At 33.6% G+C, this 13,334-nt stretch overlaps 1 protein-coding gene across 1 annotated transcript; it reads right to left on the minus strand.

Moving 5' to 3' along the window:
* Positions 1–805: 805 nt before the first annotated feature.
* LOC11424069 (E3 ubiquitin ligase PQT3-like) lies at positions 806–6,812 on the minus strand. The gene is made up of 14 exons (XM_039834128.1): positions 6,600–6,812; positions 5,798–5,894; positions 5,513–5,594; positions 5,264–5,427; positions 4,584–4,663; positions 4,405–4,461; positions 4,146–4,302; positions 3,921–4,069; positions 3,565–3,729; positions 3,172–3,471; positions 3,047–3,088; positions 2,673–2,928; positions 2,118–2,193; positions 806–1,127 (listed from the first exon to the last, which is right to left on the minus strand). Exons 1-14 carry the CDS (start codon positions 6,763–6,765, stop codon positions 900–902), a joined length of 2,019 nt encoding a protein of 672 aa, XP_039690062.1. The 5' UTR covers positions 6,766–6,812; the 3' UTR covers positions 806–899.
* Between the last annotated feature and the right edge of the window lie 6,522 nt (positions 6,813–13,334).

Consider the following 13,334-nt stretch of genomic DNA (forward strand, 5'->3'; position numbering starts at 1 on the left):
GTTATATGCAATGTCATACGCTATACTTTCCTTCATATGAGAGTTAGTATGGTGGAAGAGAGGTCAGAAGAAATTATGCAACTTCTTGTAAAGGGTGTGAGTTTTGATCTCATCTCAAGGTGAATGTATTCTCTTGACAACAGCTTCACGAAAGGATTTTGACTCGACATAATCTCTTTTTAGGAGTGTTATAGTTGACTCTGATGGTATTTTTTGTAATGAGCTTGTAAAGTCAATTTATCTCCTTTTTGTTAGATGTCCTTTTTTATGTCAGATTTTGTATCATGTATATTATAAAAAAAAACTTGAATATTCCAACACAGCATATTTATTAGTTTCCACCAGAAAAATATATTCACTAGCCTAATACTCTACCTCTGGTATGATTGTGCTAAATAATGATCTCAAATAAATGATATGATAAATTAATCTAAAGGATTTTAATCGTTGTTTACGTGGTTCACCGACAAAGGACTTATTAAATACCTCACCATATATAGAATTCACCATTTTAAAACTATTATCTAAAAAAATAAAAAAATAAGTTTTGTACCGAGTCTGAACTCTAAACTACTAATTTAAGCTAGACTTAGAAGTTTTATTTTTAAAAATTTCTCTTCAAATTTTAGATAGGTTGATTCAATTATGCATATAATTTACATATTCTTGTAAAATTTAAATCATAAAATATGAAGGAGTGAAGGACAGAAATAGAAAAAGGAAGAGACGAATTTGAATTTAAAAAAGTAAACTTTCATTGAATTGAAGAAACGTAAAATTACAATGTCGATTGTACTTAAAAAAAAGAAAAACAAATTACAGTGGCAAAATAATTGAAATATGCCATCAAATCAAATTTCCCTAAAAATCCTTCCAACGGTACAGTTGTTGTTCTTCGCCTATGCTGCCACCAACTCATACCTCGGCCGTCTCCTTTTGAAATGTCGATCATCGTCATTGTTGTCTTCATTTTTTCTCACTTCGTAATAACCGTTTGATGTTGCGGAAGAACGTGGTCGTTTGCATTCGAGTTTGCATGAACGTGGTGGCTCTTCTTGCATAGGTCGTTGACGGTGGTGTTGATGATGCAAATTGGGATGGCCATTTGATGACGACGGATTTAGCTTCTGCAAAAACCCATTTAGCACATTTGTTATTCTTACCCATCATGAAATTAAATCAAAAACAATAATATATATACTCTTGCAAAAAAAAAAAAAAAGGAATATTTCTAAAAGCAACTTTAAAATCACCAATTTAGATAGTTTATTTTTTATTTTTTGACAAAATTTTAGATAGTTTATTGTACATGTATACTTTTTACAATTTGTTCCATGTGTTTTTATTTTACTTTTCAGCACAAATTCGCTTGTTTCTTGCCAAAAACTCATTATTAGTATAATTTTGACTTTTAAAAATATTATTACAATATTTAAAATAACTCAATTTAGAAATTATAGTAGACCAAATGATTTTTTTTTGACAGAATAGTAGACCAAATCATTAATTAATCGCATTATTGTCACAAAAAAAAAAAAAAAAAAAACTCATAGGTTGTTACATTTGGTTTACTTAGTTTATTTTTTTTAGTCGAAAGAATACATAGTTTAACCGTTAACAAGTTTACTTAGATTTAAAAAAATACAAAGATAAATCATTAAAAAAACTTTGACAGTTAACCCAATTACAATACAAAGACAAAATGCTTCAAATCATGTCCATAAACCATGGTTTGAATAAATATGGTCACGAGAGAGATTTTGAAACGGAGAATCAAGATTTTATAACAGCACTGCACCATTAGCATATGCAGAAATGCAGTTAATCCAATATTTCATCATCAAAATAGGCGAGACACGCCGGAATAGCTCCCTCAACCATTTCGTAAACAACCACACAATATAACTTGATAGATAAATACTATTAACAATAAATGAAGCCAAGAGAAATAACTTCCAAAGACTACAATAATTAAATCCAAAAAAATAACAAATGGGATTATCTACTATAATGATGTTCTTTTGCATGCTTGAGGTTTCTGGACAAACATTTGGTAGAAAACCCACAGAAATTAATAAGCGCATAAGCTGAAAATTAAAACAATAGAAAGTACATACTGCTTTTGGTTTCGATGAAGAAACATCTCCAACACTACTCACATCTCTACCAAATTCTCGATCTTTGGATAAGTTCCTGTTCCATGAAAGAAATAAACTCATTAAAAGCAATAAGACAATAAACTCGGATGAGTCTTAAGCACTGCATAGTTCACATGCCAAAAGAATAATGATAACATCTATCATCCTTTTACAATATGTTACTCTGTCAACCATAAAAGTTCGAAACTATATTCAATAGGTAAGTAGTTAATGATATGCAAAAATGTCTTTGTGTAAAGCAGTGCTTTGCAATTATTTTATGAAAATCCACAACATATTCTGCTTTATCAAACAAGATTTGCTGTAGAATAATTTCCACACGAAATCCCAAAACACCACTGCCGGGAAACAAAAAGTAGCAGAATCGTACAAAAAGGAAAGGATGCAAAAGGCAGATGTTGCTATTTTACAACGGTGCAAATATTTGATTTGCAAGTTAAAACTCTATCAAACTTCTTAAACATGCATATAAGAAAAAACATGCAATAGCAAGGGTAAAGGCTGACGTCATACCTATGAGGTGGATGAACAGGCATCACGTAACCATGCATGCCAAATAGGTCTTGAGGCAGACCACCTCCAAATGGCATGTCAAAGGGGCCTAGACCATAAACCATCGTTGGCATTGGAGCAGCATATGGTCCCATATATCCATCCATACAAGGTTGCATGTCATTCCAGTATGAATTGTAGCTAAAAGGCGGTAGGCCTGTCGGTGTCATCATATAGTTCTCACCCCCAAGGTCAAGTGGGGTTTTCCATTGTAAATCTACATGATAAATAAAGATCGTTCAATGTTATTACTCGACTAAAAACCAATGTATTGCGTGGTTCACTAAATGTTCCAGCACTATGTAAGGCAGAACTAGAAAAAACAGCAGATTTACCATTTGCAGGCATATGGACTTTCTTCTTTTTCTTCTTCTTTTCTGCAAAGTTAATAAATAAAATGACAATGCCCTCTACAGAAAATCCACAAAGAGCGCATAGTTATATACACATTCTACATTACCTTCGTCGGTGGGGACCAACTTTTGCTGCACTTCTTCCTCAACCAGTTTAGCACTCCCTTGGGAGGCTGGTTCCTTCACACTCATAGACTCATGAGTAGCTTCAGATACAACTGCAGCTCTAGGCATCTTTACTTGCTCTGATACCTGCTGTGTAGCAGAGACATCCTTTATCTCAGCAGCTATTTCCTGTATATTTGTCATTCCTTCATTAACTTGTGAAACCTTTGGTTCTCCCTTGGAGGTAGCAGATGAAGTTGAAGATGGTATCTTGGGCTGTGGGCAACGAGAAGACTCCATATCTGGAAAATAAAATCAAACAAAAAATAAAATCTTGACAAACCGATAGCCAATAATAGTGCAAGTAAGATCCAAATCATGATTGTTTCAATCACCTTGAACTTGATAAGTGCTCCTCGCATTTTCAGTACTGCTATTGCCAGACTCCAATATGCGATTGATGGCATCTCTAAGCGTCTTATTTGGTAAAAGATCATCTGCAAGAATATTTGTTGCAAGACATACGCATGCAGACTTGGACATAATATAGTCCCTAATACCTGAATAGATTTTTACGAATGATTCAATATAAAATAAAAATTATATACAATATATAGTTCAAGGAAAAGTTGCCGAGAAGCAAAACATCTAAGATGTTCAATACTTGCATAATGAAAAAGAGGAACTTTAAAGACACGCCAGTATATTACTCAAATTGCGAAATATTTTTTACAGTAGCATAAAAACTTACATTTGTCACAGAAGCTTTTAAAACAACACTTGCTTGACAGTACAGCATCTTTCATGACATTATTGCACAAAGGGCAGTGGAGCTCAGGTGGTAGATCACCAACTGAACGCTTGGATGACAACCCTTCCATTTCTTTATCAAACGCAGCCCTGTTTGCAAGGAAAACATGAAACTCAATTTCATGTCATCATATAACAGAACAGACAAGAATCAAGATGTACTCACTCATTTGGCTTCAAAACAGCTACTGAACCATTTTGTAGAGCATAGGAACCTTGTGGATTTACCATCAGCATGGATCTAGGAATACCAGTAGGTTGCCTGAGTTTTTTGATGTCAAAAGTTGCATCACCATTTGTAGGGCAATGCTGAATGAAATGTCCTTAACAAATGTAACAAGAGACAAGTTAGCCAAATTAACTGACACAGGTAACCAGCATTCTATAAACAGAACGGGTTATGAAGTTGAGAAATATGAGCATACCAGACACCTTGCATCTATGACATACATAGCCTTCTGGAGGTGTTTTCCGCTCCAACCCTGCCAGACCCCAGCAAGTATATAGGCATCAGTCTATTAACTGTTAATATTTGTATTCAAAAAAGCAAATCACTCATAAATGTATAATATATATAGAGATCGAGATAGAAAAAGAAAATCACCAAAACCACGTCCACCCCCAGTCCTTCCACCACCCACGGCCCTTCGAAAACCTCTACCAGCGCCAAAGTATGAACCTTGTCTGCATACAGGAAAAAGGTGTCAACATAAAACATCAAAAATCCCAGAACTCAGAGGCTTTAATGGAAAGAAAATCATATTTGACGTGTGGAATTCAATCTTCGTTAGGAATGAGGTTTTCTTAGACGACTATGTTTGGATTTGATAAAATAAAGGAAATCAGTAGAATGTTATTAGTTACCATTGTTTGGATAAAACTCATTTTGTTGCATTAAATGCCTCTTATCCCCACCCCCGCAGGAAAAAAAGAAGTATATTAATAAAATAAATATGGTTTGTAACTCCATTTGATGGGCAAAATGGAATGAGTGAAGAATGAATTTAGAGTGATTACATTTAGTTAACATCTCAAAACAATGTAAAGAATATTTTTCTCCATTGCATTGTAAAACATCCAAGCATATTTTATAGTAATTGTATCCCATCCCATCGTCTTGATTTCATCCATTTCACCCATATTAGATATCCACACATAGCATTAGTTTAGTAAGAAGACAATAATTTGAATTTGAATTTTTTTCTTTATACATCTATTGATTATACTTGTAATTCATTCTATGCACCAGACAAAACACCAGGAAAAGGAGGATAATCTACTCACTGTTGCCAATCCAATGCAGGAGTATCAATCAAGGCCTTAATTTTTCTGTCTTCATCAGCTTTGTTAGTTAGAGCATCTGGAATCATGGTGCTTGATTGAAGAGGCAGTTGATCAGGTATTGAATATACATCATTGCCAAATTCATGCCAATCCAATTTTTCAGGCTGTTTAATGGTCCAAAATTATCAATTTATTAGGAAATGAATATGAATTGTTTATAAAAAAAATGAAATGAAAAAAGAGACCTACATATTGCATGGAAGATGTATAATCTACCGGTAAGGTACTGTTCTCAGGTTCAGTTTCCACAACCTTACTTTCAACCTCTTGTCTGCAAATAGCAAAATAAAGTTACAACTCAAGAACACACAACATACTTTATTTCACACATGAACAATGCAATTTCTAATTTTGCCTAAGTATGACAAATTGATGACTGCCTATTTAGTTCATACTTTATTTCACATACACAATGCATGATCATTGGTAAATAAATCAAACAAGAGTAATGAGATTAAAGGTTTGAGAAAGTACTTTTGTTCAATAACAATCGGTAAACGTGGCAGTCCTGGAACCCGTCGAATTAACACTGATGTATTTTTAGGAATCAACATTTCTTCATCATGATATTCTGAAATTCCAAAAGACAAGCCAAATATAAAACACTGTAAATGTGCTATTTCATGAAGCCTAATATAACAACTATGATACTACAAATTTTGCAGCAAAGTTAGGTGCTTAAAATACATAACTACATTCCAGCCTAACTACATCGTCCCAGTCAATTTTTATGCCTTAATTGTAAGTGTTTTCTTTTTGTTTCTATTATAAGTGAACTCAAATTAAACCTGTTTCAGTTAATGGATAGATAGGACTAGTAAAAAACTTGTACTTTGAGAGGCGCAAGAAAAGACTGCAACTTTATAGTCTTAAGTGTACCTATTGAAAAAGGGAATACCGATGAACTCTCTTCTGTCACCGTATGATTTGAAAATTTTAATTATGTTGAACTAAATATCAACCATGAAATACATATAATATGCATGAGCACGATATTGCAAAGACGAACACTCAGAACACTCAGAACTTCTATAGGACAGACACCTCTAATCAAAGGTGACAGTGTCACTACGCTATCTGACACCGATTACATTCGATTAATTCATGTTCTCTCAACTTAAAACTCAGTTTACAATCAAGCATCAAATATAAACCCTAATCGAGTCGATTAATTCATTTTCTCAAAAAAATATTAAGAACCCTAATCAAGAAAATCAATAAATCCTAGTACAGTAACGATGAAAACAGTTAAAAACGATCAAGATTAAGAACCGACCTTCATTGGTCTGAGCGTTGGTGACCAGAAGGTCAAAATCAGTACCCCTTCCCAAATGCTTGGATACAAATATACTTTGTTTCAATGTACCAACAGATATAAAAGGACCATCCATTGGAATTGAATGGTAATCTTTTGCACTCTTAAATTTATAATACACCGCCATTGTAAATTACTCTATTCAATTAACACAAAAACAATAATCAATAAAATTCTTCAAAATTGAAAACAATTACAAAAATATAAATTAATAATAGTACAATATATCAAATCTCTTTCTTTTCTAGGGTACAATGAAAATAAATCTAAAACTCTTCAAGAACGATAAGTAAGAAACGGAGTCTTGAATGATCTTGAGAGCATCAACAACAATGGAATCCAAATCCAGCGAAGCGAAACCCTACCGAACAAGAAACCGCGTAAAGCAACAGCAACGTCTAGGGTTTGGTGATGAAATCGAATCTTGGTGCCTTCGATGACGGAATCGGAGAAAACCCCTTTGATCAACAACGGAAGCTTGAAACGTGAATCGCTAATAATCGCTTTTTCTTCTTTCTTGTGGCGATAGCTTTGTAACCAGAAGCGATTTTTTGAATAATCGCAAAGAGAGAATGAGGAATGAGAATGGTTTGTGTGGGTAGGATGAGATATACATACGTACTAGACCTTTCACTCGGGCGTCCCGGGTCATATACGTTATAGATGCAATATATTGATATTATAGATGCAAATAACATATGGAAAGCGAATAAGTGTGTAAAATTATAGTTCAATGAATTTATTTGACCTGTTGTAAGCTTAAATCAGCCAATGCTTAACCATACGGCATAAGCTAACAAACTCCGTATTTTAGTTTAACCATCCATTATGACAGACCAACGCTAACATCAACCATTGAAACTGATATCAACAGAAAAGCAAGGAAATCATGAAAAAACAGTTGGTGTGCACATAACTAAACATAATTGAAAATACATGAGAAAGTATGATTACTTCAATGCTAAACTATGTTAAACTAAGTGAATCTGAAATGAAACATAACAGATAAATAAACAGAGTGAAATTAACTAAACGTTACGAAAAATCTCCTTGAAAACAACATTATTGGTACTATCAATGCAGCAACCGTGTTCATCTAACAGCAAAATTTTCAGCCCTTTCCTTGATGTAACCCTTGATATGGCTACGTAGAGTTGACCATGAGAGAATACTGGTTGTAGAATGTAAATGCCAACCTGCTTGAGTGACTGCCCCTGACTTTTGTTAATGTTCATTGCAAAACAAACAAATATAGGGAACTGTCGACGTTGAAATTTAAAAGGAATTCTTGTATCAGACGGTTCCAACGAAAGTCTAGGAATAAAGACCTTTTCTCTAATATTGCTTCCTGTTATAACTTTTCCTTCAAGCACATATCTTCCCATCTTTGTAATAATCAATCTAGTTCCATTACAAAGGCCTGCAGTTGGGTCCAAATTTCTCATTAGCATCACGTGTACTCCAACTTTTAATCGTATTTTGTGACGTGGAAGTCCAGAAGCATTAATTGTGTTCAAGAACTCTGGTGTATGAATGTCGTCCGGCCTATTCATCATAGATGGCTTTGTGAGCAGAGAGTCACAACTTAAATAAATTTTCTCTTCGCCAGGTATGAGATCCAACGTATAATCATTAATTTCATCCACGAAGACATTTTTAGGTGTAAGTATTGCTCTATCTTGGAAGAATTCCTTTTCATGCATGTTATCCAACAATGACGGATATATGCAGTCAACAATTGATGCAATATGATCGGCGGAACTATGAATAAGCAAGTCGTGTGGAATTTGCATGTTTATATATTCATCATTTTCTTCCCCAATGCTCCCATCACCAATCCCCAACACCCATTCACTGAATTCTTTTCTTTCGCATATCTCATGAGGTGAGCTTCCATGCAAAAGCCTCATGTTAGTAGTAAGTGTCAAAACCTCACAGAATGAAGGACATCTCACTTTGGTGCCCCACCTATCTTCGATACGGATGTTGAACTTCCCTAACCCTACAAAAATCAATGTTACCCAAGAACCAAGTTTTATGTTGTAAAAGCCGCGTAGAGCATGCCGGCCTTTGGTAAAGAAGATGCCACAGTTGTTTCTCTGAACCAAAATCTCAAACTCGTTATGATTAGGATCCACCAAAGTTGCATACCGGTCGATCTGGTCACCAAAGTCATTTCCAAACAGGCTCGGAAGCATAACAATGCCCTACAAAGATAAATAAACAGTTAACAGACGACAATCAATAAAAATATCGTGCGAAATGAGTCAAGCAATTTACTAAACTAACTTTCTCATGATCAAAAGGAACAGAGTATGTCCTATACTTCACCGGCAACTCATTGACAATTCTCTCCAGCTGATCATCAGGATTGGGATTTAGTGGTGCTGCCACATGAAAACGCAAGTTAGTTGCCGTGAAAATAATAATATATGTCCATGAAACTTGCTATAAAGATCAGTATAAAGATGGAGGTGTTTCAAATACCAGTCATTCTACGGTATGCGAGGAGAGTTTCAACATCGTTGTGAGCCATGTTATGTTTCAAGTAAGAACAGATAGGTGGGTGATGAAAATTTATGTGAGGGGAAATTGTTAAATAGTGAGATGATCTTGAGGATATAAAGGGTTGCCTGCATTGGAACTACAACCTTTAATGAGTTTGGTTGGAAGATGTAATGGGTAGAAGCTTCTTTTGTTAGTAGCCTTATTTTGGGGGAGGGGGGTAGGTGAAGCAAAAAGTTTAGGGTTTAGGGTTATGTATGTATTGTTTGCAATTGTACCTTTGGATTAGATATAAAGATTACGGGTGGATAATGTAACACCCCGTTACCCAAAAGCAATTAAATAGCAATATACATCAGAGTAATTCCACAACGGGCATGCTACATGTCATTTCAAAAGTTCTTAAATAGAAAATAAAACTATTTAATCAATTCAACTTATTATATATGAAACATAGCAACGGAATAGTTTTCAAAAATCCATAACCTCATGAACATCCAACAATAGTCTATGACATCAAAGGCCTTAACATAATTCAACATCATAGCTCAAAGACAACAAAAGGCTCCACACCACAAGTTCCAAAATTTGATACATGGAAAGGAAAAGCAACAATAATAAAAATGATAAATCTCATCCCACGTATCAGAGCCCTAGACACGACTTTGAGCCACCACCTACTACTCAGGATCACCTGCAAGTTACCCATAGGAAGGGCAACATTTTCAAGCAGAAGGGGTGAGATTCACAACAATAATTATAGATATTAAAATCATCAATTGAATCTAACACCGTAATCAGCAATACTTTATCTTGTAAACATATATATGTATAAGTCACAAGCAACAACAACATCAACAATACACCATGATTACAATGAATATATATATAAATGCATATTCAACACCAACATCATCCATCAGATAATAACTGAAATCAACAACCAAGACTCATGCAAATGACATGACCATTGCTAAGACACCATCTTAGACTTCTTAATGAAATGCAATATGCATGTGGTACCAATCAAGACCGAAGCCCTCACCGCTTTTGAATGGTTAAAGCATTCATCAGGACCGAAGCCCTCACCGCTGTTGAGCAACTAGTACTCCAGGACCGAAGCCCTCACCGCTGTTTTATGCATATGCAATGGACCTACTTGTGTATATCTACATACAACTGACCATGCAATGCAACTCCATGTGACTCCACTTAAACAACATGTATGATTCAATAATTAACATACATTTAAATCATCATCAGTATTCATCAATTCAGCAATCCAATCAACCAAAACAATGTATAATTATATACAACCATGCTTAGATACAACAACACCAACCACTACTAATCATGCAAGCAAGTCAACACTCAGAAACTGTGCAACTCGCCTCGCGAGCACATCTGCTCGCCATGGCGAGTTCACAAAAACACTAGCTCGCCATGGCGAGTTCAAGGCGAACTCGAGGCGAGTGAACATTAGGTGCTCTCGGGAAAAGATGTCATTTTCTCACTCAAATCCAAATTCTAAGTTCCCTATTCATCTTTTTAAACTAAAACTTCCACCATTCATCATTAATATCATATAGGTACCTTAAACCATCCCCAAAACTTCTTATAACAACTTTTCAAAAATCAAGTTTTAATCTGGGCTACTCGCCATGGCGAGTTGGTCTGCTCGCGAGGCGAGCTATGAAGTTGCTCACTCGCCATGGCGAGCACAGCTACTCGCGAGGCGAGCGATGAACTTCTGTACGGGCAGAAAACTGGTTTTTCCCAAAAATCCCATTTTCCTTCCAATCACTCCCCAAATCAGTTTACAGATGAGAAATGAATGTTTCTATGCAACCAAAACCAAATTCTAACATCAGAATAGCAATATCTATCCCAAAAACCATAAATTCAATTAAAACCCAATTCCTCAATTTCACTCCAAAAACCTGTTAAACTCAAATCAGACTTTAAAATCTACACTATTGAAGTAAACCTCACCCTTACCTTAGAAATTGAAGAAGAAATGTGCAGCAAATTCACTCTTGGCTCTAACTTGGTCTTCTCCCCTTTTTCTCCCAACTTGTCAGTTCTTACGTACAACTGCTTCTAATCTTTCTTTTCCTAACTCTATATTTTCATTTAACTCCCCATTAACTTTAATAACTATTAAATAACTCCCTAAACTCCAAAATAATTATTATTTCATACTTATACTAATTATTATTAAATAAACTATATAATAAAATAATACACCACATAAGACACCCAAAAAAATCACATATATATATATATATATATATATATATATATATATATATATATACTCCGCATAAATCACCAAACATCATATATAAAAATATATATACTCCACATAATTCAAATTAATTAAATAAACAACTAGAGCGTTACAGATAACGGGCCGGGTGATCCGGGTTCACGGTCGAAAGCACCACCCAGCCCAACCCACGGTTACTTTTCAGCCCAATAAATGTGTGTTGGTGTGGGAATTAAAAAGGTGGAGGGTGTGGGAATTAACCACTACAATTTTTTTTTGAAAAACCCAAATTATAAATAAATAATTATTAGATTATAAATAAATAGATAAAAAAAATGTAAACTTACAAATGTAAAGGAAAAAATGTAGATTTAAACTTACAAATGAAATTCCTTTTGAGAGCAGCGAGTGTCAGGATGAGTTTTGTTCCATTCTTGAAGTTACCAACCAAAAACTACAAATCTAGAAGGTTTTTCATGAACTTCTTCGTAACCATTATACGCTTCTCTAGCTCTCAAAATTTTTGACATTGTAATATTGACGAAGTCCAAAAGAGTAATTTAGAAGTTGAATTTTTTCCATGAATATTTAGGACATTAAAATATGATTTTACACAAGGGAAAAATATTGTTAATAAAGACGAATTAATTACGAATTTTTAAAACATAAAAACTCAAAAAATAAAACAACATAAATCAGTGTTCCCTATCATTCTAACTATTTAAAAAAACTTTCCCATGGTGAAAATAGATTTCCTTTTCCCATGTGAAATGTCACTCAACTTTCATTGTAATACAATCTGCATTTGATTCTTTAAAAAGAACTACACTGATATCGTAGCATCTATTGTCGCAATCCTACACATGTTAACAACCCCAAAAAATGATAAACACTTGTACTTTCTTGTTCAAAATCAAACACAAAATCAAACTAATCATAAATAATCAACCTAAAGCAGTATAAAATCGCAAAAAAACAGATTTGTATCCAAAAAAATTTAATTAAAATTTAAGATCATTTTTGTCTTTTCAAGATGTAACTAAATTTTAAAAAGGTGTGACTAAAAAAATTTCAATTCCAATTGCGTGACTCTGGGAATTGTATAATATTGTGCCCATTGTCAATGGATTTTTTATCAATCAAATATAATTTTTCTACACATAATATTCTTTTTTAAAGATTCCAATTTCCAACACAAAATATTAAAATTAAATAAAACATAATCAATAAAAGTTACATAAGACTGATAGTTTGCATTAATACATAAGTGTAGTCATTTTTTGGTTTCATAGAGAGGGCTAGACCACAATAGAAATAAAACTAAACTAAAAAACAACGAGGATATTATGTTTGGTCACTAAAAAATAAATACCTCTCATGAAAAACAAAAAAAATTAGAATATGCTCCTCCAATAAAATTATGTCGGTCAATATTTTGTAAGTTAAAAGTAGCAAAAAATACCAAAGTTATTAGTACTAAAAAAATACAGAAGTTATAACTAGATTATGTCCATTTATATATATTTTTGGTCAAATTTTCAATTTCGATACAATATTATATTTGTACTCTTTCTTATTTAATTATTAATATAACTATTTTGTAAATATCATTCTGATTTTTAATGCTATAAAATTATTAATATCAGTATAAGGTAAAATATTAAATATTTATGACTATTATGTTTTGTTGAATATTCAATGTGATATAGCACATTAGAATATTTTTTTATACTAATGTTTAAAAATATATAGTTTTGACTTTTGACAAACCGAATCATCAAATCTAGTTACCCACATTGCAAACTTAAACCCATCTCATGTTATGTTTTTTAGTTGTAGTTCACACTTTTCACTTACACACAAGCGAGTACAACTATTGTGTTTGAAACTCATCCCACGTGTCAACTTTTCATTGGTGTAAT

Source organism: Medicago truncatula, chromosome 5 (genome assembly GCF_003473485.1).
Source record: "Medicago truncatula cultivar Jemalong A17 chromosome 5, MtrunA17r5.0-ANR, whole genome shotgun sequence".
NCBI classification, from domain to species: Eukaryota; Viridiplantae; Streptophyta; class Magnoliopsida; order Fabales; family Fabaceae; genus Medicago; species Medicago truncatula.